General features: G+C 36.9%; 1 protein-coding gene and 1 long non-coding RNA gene across 4 annotated transcripts in view; one reads left to right on the plus strand and one right to left on the minus strand.

The window, feature by feature from the left end:
• The first annotated feature begins 676 nt into the window (after positions 1 to 676).
• igsf21a (immunoglobin superfamily, member 21a) overlaps positions 677 to 16,408 on the plus strand; it is a 189,055-nt gene continuing 173,323 nt past the window's right edge. For 2 of the 3 annotated variants that reach the window (XM_076884231.1, XM_004547444.2), the window contains exon 1: positions 685 to 1,065. In XM_076884231.1, coding sequence (XP_076740346.1) covers positions 927 to 1,065 — 139 coding nt within the window. In that variant the 5' untranslated portion in view covers positions 685 to 926. Of the gene's footprint in view, positions 1,066 to 16,408 lie in introns of all 3 variants that reach the window. The other variant, XM_004547443.6, reaches the window with a different exon arrangement.
• On the minus strand, positions 2,949 to 5,093 carry LOC106676485 (uncharacterized). The gene is made up of 3 exons (XR_001342308.3): positions 4,964 to 5,093; positions 4,168 to 4,228; positions 2,949 to 3,701 (listed from the first exon to the last, which is right to left on the minus strand). It is a non-coding gene; the product is annotated as an uncharacterized LOC106676485 (long non-coding RNA).

Raw genomic sequence — 16,408 nt, forward strand, 5'->3', positions numbered from 1 at the left:
TAAAAAAAAAAATAGCACAGGAACTGCTGCTTGCATGACAGATGTTCCCTAATGATACAAATGATTGCAGACAATTTGAGAGAGAAGGGCAACTTTTACCAGTCAGGCCAGTTCAATAAAACAGGCACTTATTAAACTCAAATACATCTTTGTGGATTTGCTCCAGCAAAATACTCTTAATATGTACACTTATTATCTTCTCCAGTAAGTGGGATTTTGAGCACTAATCGTGAGCACCCACATAGTAAGAGTGTATGACAATAACAAGATTTAATACATCATGTAATGGTCCTTTCACTTGATTAACGGTTTACTTTTTGATGCATAACACTGGGTAGAAAAGAAACATGTTTTCCTGATAATTAACTCATCAACTAGATGACTAGGAAGTGCATTTATACGTAACCTATGCATATTCTTGTACGCTATATACTATACGGAGCACAAGGATCTCTACAAATGTTTTTTTTTTATAAAAAGAAAAATCCAACGGAAGTAAATCGGCTTAATGGGCAGAATTAGAGGGGTCTGAATCCAGGGTAGGATTAAGGAAAATTGTGTGAAATAAAAGAGCGAGTGATCAGGAATGACTGTGCGTCTGTCTGGAGGGGGAGGGCGGGAGGAGAGAGAGAGAGAGAGAGAGAGAGAGAGAGAGAGACATTTTCATCCAAACCGCTCCGTTTTTTCCACAGCCTATCTCTTCTGCGCGGCTAAGCGCAGCTCCCTATTGTTTAAACTGTGAGGGGGGGAAAAACATTCCGCTTGTTCTATAAGCGCACCCAGTGAGTCATTTTTTTTTTTGATGTGATGCTCGTTTATGACTGCTCTGAATGCTGCATTCATTTTCAACTTCTCCGAATTCTCCACTTAGACTTGAGCTGCATCATGAATAGTTTGGGGGCACCTTTGAATCGCATACCTCTGGAATGGTGGGGATTACACAGCCGAAACCTGGAGGGCATGTAAACGCAGATGGAGTTTGGGATTTATTGCAAAATAAGGGAAAGATGACCGTCTTCTCATTGTACTTGCTTTTGTGCGCAGATCTACTGGATTTAGCCGTCGGTAAGTGTGACCCTTTCATGCCATTTTCACGCAGTGGGAACCTCTCACAGCTTTCCGATCTATGCGTGGGGTCTAACAATATCCGAACTGTCAGTGAGTTGAGGCATTCGTTATGTGACAGCGAATCAGGACTACTAACTGACCATTAACAGGACAGCCGGGTGGAGGCGATCGGTACCATTCTCGCCACATGCCAACTTTCACCCTACTGACTAACCAAGTCGTGGAAGAGTGAAACCAACGAATAATGGTCGGATTCAGTTCAGGCTGCAAGATGTGCGGTGTGCGTGTCTATGTACTAAATGGAAACGGAAGAAGAACGGTAGCAGTAGGCCTAGTTATGTAGTTAGTCTTAATTCATCTGCATCGACTATCACGACCAGCTTGCATGACAGCACCTACTTCTGAGTACCGCACAAGTATAGCTCCAATGCTGAAGCGCACTCCAAGGCGTTTGTTGATCGTGGGTTTTGCACACCAGATAGCGCCTGAGCTCAACAGATATTAAAGTTGATGCGCTGAAAAACATTGAAGTGCGTCTTTTAATGCAGATTTCCGCCTTCAGCGCGGTCTGCACGGCACAGCGGTGGCATCATTGTCGCGTGTTTTTATCCTCCGTTGATGTGTTTCGATGTTGGGGGATGAGAACACAGCACTGATGATATTTTACGCGAATCCTGAATGTTAACCAATATATATAAGCTATGTTTTACAGAATGCTAAAGCTGTGAGCAATAGGATTGTCTTTTTAGGGCAGAGAGTGGAGTGGTGATAGGACTAGGATGTTGCACTGGAATTTAGGAAAAACACATTCAAATATGTGCTGCAGATAAGAATCTGCCCTGACATTTAAACATGTCCCTTTATTGTTTTGATATTGCTTGTCACACCTATGGACCCAGTGGCATTTGTCAAAGGCTTTTTTGCCTTCTGCATGGATATTTATCATGGAGAGCTTGCACTAAAAAACAGAACTATAAGCACTCTTTTTTTTCCTTACTGAAGAAGCAAAGTATAACCCTGCTCATTCGGCTGGAGTTATAGGCTCAGAGTCAGTGCTAGCACAGTGGTGTTTGAAGGGCTTCAGAGGAGAGTTCACCCTTGGCTACAACATCACAGCAGCAGCATGCTGTACAAACCAAGATGTTAACCTTTCTTGCATAGCTGAGGATTTTGTTATTTTAAAGTGTTCTGACCTTTGCAGACGTATAGGAAATCATTATGAGCCATTTGGGCTTAACATATTCTTAGATGTTTAAAAGCCTCAGGTGTTTGCTCAGATGAGGGTGAACTGCACAAAGGTTCTGCGCTGCAAGTAGGGTACTTCAGGAATGGAATCATACTTATTTGAAATGGGTTTTTCTTTTGGGGTTTTATTATATCGCTTAGGAGAAATGTTACATGAAGGTGTTAATATTGTTAACCGTGTCAACAGCAAAAGGCAGAATTTAATTTTAATAAATAGCAAGAATATGGTTGTACACTGTAAAAAGAATAACCCTATTCAAATAAAAAAAATGATGTCCGGTTGTCACATCCAAAATATTTGGCTTTATAGAATCCAAATTGAGTCACTTGATATGACCTGATACTTTTATGTTGATATAAACAATATTACTAGACTTGACTGAAACTTTAAATTTTGCATTGATCCAAATTGATTTTTTTACATAGAACCATATTTTAATTATTGAACCAAGCTAATATATTGAAATTTAACCAACCTAATGTATTCACATTCGAACCAAATTAACATGAACTAATATGTTTGTATTGAAGCCAGGTAATTGATTTACATATATTCAAACTATATTTTTTACATTTCATTTCAGTTCAAAAATGCTCTGCATTTCCTATAAAAAACAAGACAGTTGGCCAACCAATTATTTCAAAATTATTTATTGTTCCAAACCATTTTAACTATAATCAATAGAGAGGATTAGTAATATACAGATTTAGTGCTACGGCAGAAATGATTAGAGAAATGTTTGTTTTATAAAACCTGCAATCTTTTGAAAACCAGTATAAAACCTGCAACCTGTCTAAAACTGGCATAAAACCATTATAAAAACTCTTTTTAAACCAATTTGCAAGTACTCAAAAATGTTTATGTGCACTGTGCCTGTACAATGTAAAAAAAAATAAAATAAATCTACACATGTATCAATGAAATCAACTTAAATCTCCCTTTCAAATGGGTGTTCTTATAAATTTTGAATGTAGAATACCACTGCAGGCCAACCAAGCAAAATAACCAAGCACACATGCACATGCACATGCATGTGCACATACACATACACATGCATGCAAACACACTACTGTGCAGTGTTAAGTTCACAATTAAGTTTGCGAATCTTAGAGGTCATCTTGTTAAAGTCAAGCTCCATCATAATCTTTTGAAGAGCCTCAAAGGTGAACCTGAATCCTCGTGGATATTCCATATTAAGAGCATAACAGAGTCCAAAGACCATTGCCACTCCAGCTGCCACAGAAGGCAACTCATTCAGGACTTCCACACCATCAATGATTATCCCGATGTCTCGACGCTGATGTAGGAGGCTTGAGTTGTCCCTGAAGACGAAGAGTGCCATGGTGGTACTCTGCAGCTCTTCCTCAGCTTCATCTTTCTGGGATATCTTGAGGTAAAATATGGAACAAAATGTACAAGTGAAGAACTGAAGTCTGGCACACCTGATAAATCTTTGACCATAATAAACTACTATTTTGATAGTTGTTTGGTCACAGACTATTAGAACAATTATTTGCCTAATCAGATTGTGAATTGCATAATCATTAAATTAAATCAATGGTGGAACAAAGCCCAAGAAAAAAAAAGAAAACAATACAGAACCCTAAGATATTAACTTGATGAGTTGATTAATCGTTGCTGTCCTACATTAATCACTGCATTTAATAGCAGAGTTGTCAAATTTACATCAAGAGACTGCATCTCATGTAGAGACAGAACAGATATGGACATACCATGTATTCTTTTATCAAGTCCTCAACACATCAGCAAGGTGAATGAGAGGATAATGAGGGAGAGTCTAGATTATTATGAAATGTTTAAAAAGGATGTGCAGTGTAAATGCAAAATGATACCTGTTCAGATTAAATGAAAATGTATGCTTCAGCCATGGAATGGATGGAGCGATCTGTGGTTCTGAAAGCATACAGAAAAAAAAGAATAATGTTACTTCTCTATAAAACACATTACATAGAAAAACCAAGAAATACGTAACATGACATACCAAACAGTCTACAGACCAACCATTAGCGACTAAGTTTGGCATAGGGTCAATTTTTTGCTGTTAAAATTACAATTTCTTCAGAAAATGCACATTTTTCCGAGCCGCGCCTGAAAGTCAATTGAAGGAATTAGTCTTATGTCACTGATCTTATATGCTGGCGTGTTATTTCTGTCTCTAAATCATGCACATTAATAATTATCTTTTGCGCTTGGTGTACACACACATAACACACAGATATTTATATGAAGAGAGACAAACGTGCGCGCACAAACACAAGCTTGTGTCTAGAAACCGCGAGCTCACCAGAAAAATTCAAACGAAGCGGAGCACGGAGTTATACTATGAATGTTATGAACTATGAACTTATGCTAGCTAGCTGTATCCACCACCGATGCATCGTGGTAACGCTAGCTAGTTAGTATACTGGTAAAAAACGGCTTTTTGCCTAACTTGCATTCCCGACTGTGATGGTCGGTTTCTGGTAACCAGTTCTAACGTTGCGCAGGATAGCTAGCTAGCTTATAGCTAGCAGCTACAATCATGCAAAAATTAGGGGTGGCTGTCGACCCAGCTTAAATGGGGTTATTTTCTGCAATTTTGGCAATACAAATTATAAAAGCTTTTGTAACACACTTGGCTTTACTTACGTTTATTTTCAGATGAAATTAATCAAAGATGTGACACGATGTTTCCAGCAGCCATGCAGAATAAAAATGGGTCCCGGTCTATTTCTGGTGGGCGTGTTCAAGTGCAAATCACTTTGACTCAAATTAAAGATATTATCTGTTCAACATGAAAAGAAATATATGTTTTGAGGGAAATCAAAAACTTTGCGTTGTGTCCTTTGTACAGATATTTAGTTTCATCCAAATCAAAAGTGGTATTTTAAAATGCAAAAAGAAAGGGTTTCACAATCAAATCAATGATTTTATTCTGTTTTGAATGGCACTTATTAGATTGAATGAATGACTGCATGTTAGACTTTTTTCAGTGTACTGACTTATGGTCATGCTGGTTTTCTGGTTTTTATTTGTATTGTTGAAACTAAATTGATTGACACTGACACACACACGCTTACACACACACACGCTTACACTTACACACACACACACACACACACACACACACACCTCTCTCTGTCTCTTTCTCTATTTATATAAATTTTTCACTGATATTTAGTCAAAAAGTGCTGTAAAACAAAGTCAGTTAATAGTATTTCAAAACAAAGTTAAAATGTAGAATTAAGTTAAACAAGAATAAAATAAAATAGACAGTGAAAAAATCAGACAATAAGAATCTCAATAGAAAGCCTGGTTAAACAAAAAACACACAAACAAACAAAACAAAATGTTTTTTCTATTCTAAGTGCTTTTTTTTTAAAGATGACAGAGAGACAACTAAACAAGGTTGGAATGGGAAGCAAAGTGTAATTGTCACAGATTGAAAGGCTCTGTCCTCTCCAATCTTCTGTCTCATATGACTAACAAATAAAAACAGTATTGGTCATTTAGTCCATGCACCACTCCTGTCTGTTACACGTGTTTCAGAGTCTGCTACAGTTCTACTACACCTAGCTTGCACCTACAAGCTAACCTTAGTAAAATTTAATAGTTCAAGCATTTGTTTTTTTGTTTGTTTGTTTTTAACCATGTTGCAAATTCACGGTATGAATAGTCTATGTCTGGATTCTTATTTTTGAAGAGTTACTTTGTAATGCATATTTTATGCCGCCATAGAGCTACGGAATAGAGTGCACTGTGTGAAGTGTGATATCCCAGCATACATTGTTTTATCACATATGCTGCTGTATTGCATAACACATTTTTCCTTGTGTTATGAACTATGGCCTTAAAGCAAGGCTACCCTGGCTGTCAAGGCTAACAAACAACAATTAGACTATTGTCAATAGCTAATAATAGTTTGCTGCTACCATCCCAAGGATTGTTTTTTTTTTAAAAGTCAGATATAAAACTTTGCTAAGCAAAGAGAACCAATTACTTTATGTATAAAAAAAGTACCTTTTCAACCTCAGAACTTTATAAGATGCTACCTGCCTTGATCTATACCCTCTCCAATGAGAAAGGATTTTCAATAGTATCTTGAAATCTGTCCAGAAAATCATTAGCATATTCCTTGAAATGGGAATTTGCCCCGAGGTGTTCAAAACCACTGTTGTGAAATTTCTGTTGAAGAAGCCAAATCTAGACTTTGGAATCCTAAATGATTACAGGCCGATGCCAAAAATTCTATTACTGAGAAATATATTATAAAAACCTATTTCTAGCAGATTTCTACATTAGAAAGAAAAAAGTTCAATCAGGTTTCAGAGCTAATTGTAGCACAGTGACTGCACTCATAAAGACTTTCAGTAACCTGAGGCATAGTGCTAGAAAGGGCTTGGTTAAGGTTCTCTTAGATTTAAGTGCAACATTTGACACAGGGGATGTGTGTGCATTTGTCTGACTGAACAAACTTTTCTGCTCAGCCACTTCACTACAAGGTTACAATCTGTGCATGTGTCCTCAAAGTGGACTAGAAAAACTGTATAATAAGATAACCTATGCCTCTGCGGTGTCTACAGCTGTCCATATGTGTGTCTGCAAGAGAGTATAATCCTAGCCTTAAGCTCCCTCATTGACTGCCTGTCGGCAATAAATAAATGGATGAGTAATAACTTTCTGAAACTAAATGAGTACAGGAGAGAAATTCTATAAGTAGGCCCAAAAGCCAAAACGATGCAATATCTCAAAAAACTATTTTAGACTCTGTCCTAGGTTTTTCGCCCTGTATAAGTAAAATATGTGGTATTTGTACAGCTGCGAAAAATGATCAAAGTGTGTGCATTCCAGACTAAGCAAGATATTGAAATTCAAAATCATGCTTTCATCAATGAAATGAATTTTTGACTAGTCTTTCTTAAAAGTCCACTGAAAAAAAAGTAACTCATTGAGGATTCTATGGTTAGACTTTAAATGATAAAAAAAAGAAAGAAGAGTGAACCCGTATTCTACTCTTCCCAACATTGTAAAACCAGCCTACCTCAAAGATGCATGATGTCCTTTTACAAGCTAGTAGATCCCGTAGCTTTCAAGCTACCCAAAATCCAACAAAATAAGACTGGAGACATAATTTTTCATTTATGTCTGGAAACTGTGGCATTGCCTCTCCAAAGATATAAGAGAGCTGGGCTCTGCTTTAATCCTTAAAAACACTTAAACTATCCTACTCTTGGATCCAGTTAAAGTATCCAAGAGATACTTCTTTCTTTACGATTTTTTCTTCTTTAATATAATTCACATTTACTGTTTCTATTAGTGTTTATTTTATTACTTATTCTGTTAATTTGTTTAGATATTTCCTTCTTATTAGTCTTGAGGCACTTTTCATGGACAAAAAAATGATTTGTTGATTATGTTGAATGAATGGCATCTTCTGTACCGAGAAAACGTTTGCATCAAGAAAAATGTACTTCTCACAGGCCACATTTCCAATGATTCCAATAATACTCGCAGAATCTACTCCACTTCATAAGCAGCAGAAATCTTCTTCCCTTTCTTCAAAGTTGAGGTTGTAGCAAAACTAAAAGCTGCCTCAGTGGTTTACTGTAGCAACAAAATAATTCCCCCTGCCTGTTGTGGGGCTGCTGTGCCAAGTTTGGAGGTATCCTTGATCAAATTTGAAGTACAGCTGTTGTCATTCCTGTCCTTTTCATCTACAAAAGCCTTCAAAATGATGAAAATACTTTCACCACAGAAAAAATTCTACTACTCTACTGTTTTTGTTTGTTTGTTTGTTTGTTTTTTTCCTAAGCTACCTAGATGTAATCAGACTTTGAGTAAGTTACACTTCATGGAGTAGATAGAACGGATTACACTGGGAATTTCCTATTTTGTTTTGTGACAGCTAAAGAAACAGCAAAGAGAGGCAAAATTTTAACAGTAACATGTTGCTTTTTTTTAAAAAGTAATTTAAAAATTGATTAGTTTGCTTGAATTGCAGACCTAGCATGTTAGGTAAGTCATTATAATAAAAATCTGGCAGTCTCATAAATAATATAAATCTGTTTGTTTCTTGTTAACATGTAACTAAAATCGTACTCGTTAGAGTACTAAGTATAACAAAGCTAAAGCATGTCAGTGAGTTTCATTTTGAGGTGTTAACATCACTGCTCTTAGCGCTAGCATGTTTGCTTGCTTGTGTCCTTCAACTCCAAAGTGTTGCCAAAAAGCTGTTTTATTTTTCTGGTCTTGGTGGTACTGACTTTTTCATCTTTCTAAAACCTGAGCAAGAAGCAATCATGGTGCAGAAGAGTGAGTGAATTACTGACAGGAAGTCTGGCTCTTAGTGCTCTGTGATGCATAAGCATACTGTATGTATCTACATGTTTTTCTGTTGTGTCTCATGTAGTAAAGGTACAAAAATGTTCCCAATTCTTTGTTTTATTTTCAGTGGAAAAACACAACATTAAAGAACCAGGTGTTAGCCAGTTTGTTATAACATTGTTAAACTATATAACTACAGGGTTTAACCATTCAGAAACCTGATAGTCGAGACCAGCTGTTTCTGAGATGAACATTGGTCAACTTTTGTGTGTGTATTTTATTCATTTATTTATTTTGCCCTTAAGCTACTGACCTCACCTATGACACCATCTAAAAATGAAAGAACTTTCAAATAGGTTGGTACAACATGGTATTACTGTCTGTATTACAATGCCATTTAGGAAAGAACAAAATACTTCACAGAGCCTCAGAAGTTTCATTCAGAGATTAAGAACTAGAGATAACAGTGTTCAAAAATGAAATTATATCAAACTGCAGCCTTTTGAAGTTTTTTTTTCCAGACAAAAAGAGTTGGCTTAGTATTCATTTCTGACCTAGACCATTTCCTAATAGAAATTAGATCGTCTCTAATGCTTTAACACATTCCTGTTTTAACTTTTTAGATCAAACTAAGGATGAAGTTTCTTACTAAACAAATCATAAATATCATTTTAATCCATACTGATGTGAGGGCTTTTTTGAAAGCTACATCTTGCGCAGTCTCACAGTTTGTGACATTTTTCTGTCCGATGAATTTTACGTCTTCCTTCTGAGTTTTATATAGACTGTTAGAAGTGTATAAAAGAAACATTTGATATGTGCATTACTTGTGTGCCCTTGGCTGAATACAGATTTGTTGTAAAATGTTTTAGGCTGATGTCTGAACAGCTGCTTTTAGGTTCACAGGTTTTCCTGTAAAGTACTAGATGTTCTGATTTTATGTAGATCCAGAAATGGGGCAGGCAGGCTCAAGTGATTTGTTACCAGAAGACTCAGTCAGGAAAATTACAAGGATAAAAGAGCAGAATAATTGATGTTCATGTGTTACGGGTCAAAGGGATTCGGTGCAATATCAAAAATAGGTTAAAACAGCACTATCAAACATACTGATTCAGTTGATAGAGTCGCTGTCAATGAAAATAAAGAAACTCAGTCAATATAAAATTGTGTCAGTACAGCAGGCTGTGAAGTGGCAATTATGACATGACCTGTAGGCTATGTTTTAAAATCTGAGGGAAGGTCATCAGTTTTTGATGTAATTTCTTTAAAAACGGCTTCTTTTAAAGCCTTCTGTTAAAGCACCAAGGAGAATGTGTTGTCTCAGACCACAGTGGTGAAGGCTGGTTTGCAGATTGTGTATCATAGCAGTGTTAACAGATTTAACAAGCACTGGATCTCAGATAGGTTTCCGGCGCACTGTGACTGCCTGCTACTGATGGCTGGTCTTGACTCACAGGAAGTGAAGAGAGATTTGGCCTGGAAAATGGGTTGTTGTCATGCAACTATCTGACAATCACCAAGCTTTCCATCACACTGCAGCTCTCAGCAGTTATATAAAATGATTATGCCCAGATTAGAAGCCATTTTCATTGTTTCATTTCATTTGCTATTGTTTGCTTGACTAGTCAGTGTGACTGTGTAAATCATTTTATATACACTATATATACTGCTAATAGTGTATGGGCCTTTTAGCAGATACACTTAAACCAGATTGCTGTGGAAATACAAAATAGCCCATTTGATTCTATTGCTGTAAAGTAGCAGCTTGAAGAAAAAAATATGAGTGCATGTCATTTTGACCCAATAGCATGCAGCTTTATCTGGTTTGACTCCCTTAGTGAGCTCATGCTGAACATACTTACTGAAGTACTTCAATTACTGAAGTACTTCAATGAGCAATTTAATCAAAAGGTGGCAGATTCCATCTAATAACTGTACTGAAAAAAAAAAATCTAAACTTTGGAACCTATGAACACAAATGCCATGTGTAAAACTAATAGTAACAAGAACAAAATGCATATTTTGTAGGAAACTTGAGTTTTTATTTCACTACCTTCTGTCTCTAATTGGTGAGTTCAATCAATTACAAAAATGGAAAATGTATTAAATATTTCAGTTCAGTTAAAGTCTGTTTTATTAATATAGTGCCAGTTCACCTTAACATTCATTTCAGGGCTTTTTACTTTGTAAGCACAATGCTTAACAATTGTTTAGAGAGAAGTCCAACAATTCCCTTTGAGCACTTGGCAACAGCGGTTAGGAAAAAAAAAAACCCCTTTCAACAGGAAGAAACCTCAGACAAAGCTAGGCTCGGGGAAGGTGGCCATCTGCCTCCATCGGTTGGGGTGGGGGGAAGGTGAAAAGAGAAAAGAGGAGCGCAGATAAACAACAAACAACGTCAATGCAGTAATAACCATTCAGCAGGTGTATCAGGTCAGTAACCACAGAAAAACAAATGGCACCGGAGAAATATAGAAAAAGTAGACATATAAGAGCACAGAGACGGAAAAATATATAATCACAGCATGCACTATAAAATTATAACAGAGGGAATGTGCTAAGTGCGCCATTTAAGGTTGTCTGGGCATATAGCAGCATAACTAAGGGATTGTTCGGGTTAAGTTGAGCTGTACCTAACTATAACTTAATCAACTATAAACTTTATTTTGAATTTATATCTGTAAAGGAAGACCTGTTTTTTTTTGCCTTCCACCTCAGCATTGGGTATCTTTTGTCTCATGAAATTTCAAAAGCTCTGTTCCTAAAATTTATGATGAAATATCCATGCACTGAAAGTAAGAAATCCTGCATTGTTTTCTGACACTGCTTTTCAGATTTTCAGACATAACTGTAAAACTTTTAGAGCACACAGAATTCCCACATTGTTGTGTTGATAAAAGTCTGAGAACAATGTGCTATTTCACAGATGGATTCTGCAAACTTTTGCTTTTATCTAACAAGGCTCAAACACTTATATGCTTCAAGTTTTCCAGCAGCATGGCTGAAGAGGTTTACCAGTTTCCTATGACGCTTGCATTTGCTTTTCACACTGAAGTGCAGGTGTTTTTGAAAAAAAAAATGCTGGCCTTGAGTTTTTTCAAAGAAATCTATGCCAATATCACAATTCCCTAGAATGGCTGCAACAGTGGCACGAGAGTAAGAACAACACATTTTGAGAATTAGCATACACACCAGCTATCTGCTTTTGGGGTGAAACCAAAATCATCTGTCTGACATTTTGGACAAGCTAAAGTGTGGTTTTTGCAGTAGTCCAGTCACTGAGAAGCCATTACCATATTTTATTTACAGCTAGCATCTTAGCTATGGGGTCTGCATCCAAGATGACTTGTTGCCTAGTAGCCTCGGGCCCTAGGAGTGGACCACAGTTTTTATGAATGTCTACTGCAATTCAAATAATGCAACAGAATCTGCAACCATCATGACAAATTTGTCCTCCCCCACTACCACCATGACAGCCTCTGGCGTGGAAAGTGGTAAGAGGCAGAATCGAGGAAAAATGAACCTTCCTTTGCCTGTATAGCTGAAATACGTTTGTGTTTTCAAGCAGTGATGTTAAAATGATCAAATGAAAATGGCTCTGATTAGTGGAGACAAGTAAAGGCTTGGGGCAAGAAGTTCAAAGAGCACAGTAACTTTCTTTACTACCCTTGTGGACCTTCATACACAGATGTAGGCTGGCTTGCTGATGTCTTTGGCTTGTGTGGGAGTTTGAAGTAACTCGGATTCCCTCAGCAGCTGGTGGTTTGCAGAGATAGAGAAAATACAGAAGCAAAGTGTCTGTATTTTCTCCCAATGTTCTCCCAATGATCTCCCAAATGGTTACATAGAAAGGGAGTATATCGTTCCTGTTCATGATCTTTAGTAAGCAGTAAAGTTTTGTCAAATAGTATAATATGTCCTTTTACCAGAACTTTTAAAAATCCCATTTTATTACAGAAACTTGTGTTTCTCAATTTAGCAGCCAGCATAACGAGGGATTTCTTGGCAAGCTTTATCAGCACTTTTACAATATTCTCCTCCCACCGTTTCCTACATGCTAATATGGATTATGTGGTTTTGCTTATCGTGTTCAAACATAGGTGCTGAGTAATATCAATTGGTCCGTCACTGTGTCCCAACATCAGTCTATTTATTTAGGGCTGTGAAACTGAATTGTATATGATACATGAAACATATCAGCATCCAAAGTTTATTGCAAGACAGCTGAAATGTACACTGCTGCGCACAGTCTTTTGTATACAAACATTCTGTTTCTTTCTGCTAGTGATCTGACACAAATGGAATTATTCAAAGTCATGGTGACCTCAAAATCTAAGCTTGCGTTTTTGTTACAGTATGTACAGTATATCAAGATTATCTTAAGAAGAAACAGTTGTATTGCATTAGCAATAAATTATATTGACTCAAAGATAAAATGCAATATAGAGGAAAATTAACATTAAAGTATATTGTGAGAAACATTTTACTTACTAAATTGGCTCAAATATACATGACAGTGCTTTAACCTAAAAGGAAAAAGCCCTTTTTATGCTTTCATATACACACATTGTGTAGTAACTGTAAATATTCTAAATCACTGCTTTGCTTTCCCAGTTTGATTCTTCTGGGGGTTTTTTTTAAAAAAAAAATGTTTGCAGCTATTCAAAGCCATCTTCAAGCCAGTGAATACAACATTGCAGAGGTTTCATGAAAAGTTCAGATTAGGCATGGAAAAAGGAAGAGATGGCAGAGGAGGGGGGAAAAACAGCTCTAATCGACGCACTGACGTCACTCTGGAGCTGTGCAGATGGGAGTAAAGAAGGATTGTGTGGGCTATGAATCTTGTGCATATTGACTTCCTCCATATAAGCCACCAAAATAAAAAAAATAAAAAAATCATAAAGACATCAATCTGCACTCACAGGAGTAGGTATTAGTGAAGTTTCACAGACAGTCAGAATATGATAGGACAAGGCTGTGTTCAGCCTGTAACATCTGTCATTTCTGATAACATTTATCAGCAAACCTTTGATCTGCTGTAGAACTTGTCATGCAAGTTCAGAGAATTAATCTTCTGAATATGCGACATGAATTATACAATAATAGAAATTGTGGGTGCATATGGATTATAACTAGCTTTAAATATAATTATTTTACTTCAGTTTTTTTCTCTAAAGATTATGGTTAAAATTGCAAGGAAGCTTTATCTTTTAGGATGCTTACATGCAACTTTGGCGCTCGCTTCTGAATTTTTATATAAAGGAGGACTTGTAATGATTAAATCTATTCTTTCCCAATAAAACTGCCAGCATTAATTTCACATATGCCTGGTACCAGGTGACTCTGGTATAAAAAAAATTATTTGGAAAGTGGAAATAATAATGTGAGGGAGCTTGTGTAATGACTCATCACTGTTAGTTTCTTGTACTGCTGTTCTTCCTGGAGGAAATAATATGTAAAAAGAAAGTACACGTGTGAGGTCTTGGTGTGAGTCTATCCTTTTCTGACTGTGATCTCTTAAGGCAGGCAAGCAAGATGTTCCAGTCTGTTCAAATTATAAATGCTTGTGCTTAATCTTTATATGGTAATCTTCCTATTGTATTGTTTTACTGTCATAACAACTTGTGGATTACTCATCTATTCTTGTGTTGTTATAAACACGTTTTATCAACAGGGAAGTTGCCCTCTGGTGGACAAAATATAGAACATCAACACTCATTACATGGTTGACTGGTGTTTCTCTGATTTTAATTTATCGCCCATCATAAATGCCGATACAGATACATCAGCAAATAGATAACATTGACCAATATTTTGGAAATGTGAAGCAAGAAAGTCTTTAGTGTGGCTGTTGGCAAAGAAATAAAATCTTGGATTATCACCTAATGTTTCACAGTTTGGCGTAGTGGTACCAAAAAAGAGAGACTCAAGAAAAAAAGGTCTTTCTGCACATGTACAACAGGACTCCATTCTGTAGTATGGACTCAAATACTTCAGTTAGATACCTACTTGACATTGCAGAGGTACATAAGGTATCCCAAAGTTTCAATGCCTCGATAAAGAGCCTTGAGCAATATTAGCTGCAAAGTAGAAAGTTGGATGGACAGTATTATATGTTCCATTTCGAAGATTTTTGTGCTTTGTTTTCATTTATTTTGTTGTTTGCTATTCACTTTTACACTATTTTTTTTTTTTTTTTTTTAGGAAAGAAAGCACTTTATTGGATTTAGGAAAAGCTTCTGGCTGGCAAATATTTTTGTAGATATGGTCAATGTCTGATTGCAGTCTGTCTACTGTTTTTATTGTATCACTTTTGTATATTTTACGCCAAACAGAAGTTTGCAGGCAGTGTCAAAGCTCACAAATTGTAATTACATTTAATTAAAAGTCATCTGTTTTTTTAACTAAAACAAGTGAGCCAGAGATGAATAGTAACTGCTAATTGGTATGCTTTCAAATGATACTGCCTAAGGGAGGTGCGTATAATGTAAATAGAATTTATTCTAGGACGAAACCTTGTGGCACTCCATAATTAACCTTAGTGTGTGAAGAGGACTCCCCATTTACATGAACAAATTTGAGTATGTTAGGTAGATATGATCCAAAATACTGCAGTGCAGCTCCAGCGCGTGCTCTAACCTCTGTAATAAAATATTATGGTCAATAGTATATCGAGCGCTAGCAAGACAAGCACAGGGTTGCTCTTGCTATTGATACCATTACACCAATTCGTCACAGTATTGTGTTGGTCCTTCTTTTGCTGTCCAAACATGACTGACACATTGAGCAATGGACTCTACTAAACTCTTAAGGTGTGCTGTGATATCTGCCACCAAGATGTTAGCAACAGATCCTTTAAGTCCTTTAGGTTTAGAGGTGGGCCCTCCATGGATTGAATGTGTTTGTCCAGCACATCGCATAGATGCTCAGTTGGACTGAGATCTGGGGATTTTGGAGGCTAAGTCAACACCTCAAACTCGCTGTGCTCCTGATACCATTCTTGAATCATTTTTGTTTTGTGGCAGGGCGCATTATTTGGGGCACATCATTAAGAGGTCACAGGCAGCCACAGTGACTACTATTTTTATGACAAGATGTGCATGATCTGCAATAGTGCTTGGGTAGATGGTACACGTCAAAGTACCTTCTGCATGGATGCTGGAATCCCAATTTCTCAGCAGAACATTTCCCCAAACATCACACAGACCAGGGAATCTTCTTTCATTGCTCCATGGCCCAATGCCATGCTCATTGTTGGTACTTTCGGTATATTGCTGGTTTATCACTGTTTGCTCAGTGGCTGAAACAGTGGCACTTTTGATAGGTACTGACCGCTGCAGATTGAGAACACCCAATAAAAGTTACAGTTTTGGAGATACTCTACCCTAGTTCTCTAGCCATCACAATTTGGCCCTTGTCAAGCTCAAATGTTGACAATTGCCCATTTTCCCTGCTTTTAACATATCAACTCTTTCAAAATATTCACTTCCTCTCTTATATATCCCACCCACTAACAGGTGCCGTGATGAAGAGATAATTAGTGTTATTCACTTCACCTGTCAGTGATCATAATGTTGTGCCAGATTGGTGCATTTTTACAGTCACAGATGATGTGTTGTTAACAGCATGAGCACTCTTACTATGAACCTTCTTACAATGACACTGTCAAATTCCTATTGCGTATATTGTTTGTTGTTTCTAAAAATGCACTCTTTATCTACATTCAGTGTCTAATACAAATCATCTCGTTGTTGCTAAAAGACAAATGTC

Source organism: Maylandia zebra, linkage group LG5 (genome assembly GCF_041146795.1).
Source record: "Maylandia zebra isolate NMK-2024a linkage group LG5, Mzebra_GT3a, whole genome shotgun sequence".
Classification (NCBI taxonomy): Eukaryota; Metazoa; Chordata; class Actinopteri; order Cichliformes; family Cichlidae; genus Maylandia; species Maylandia zebra.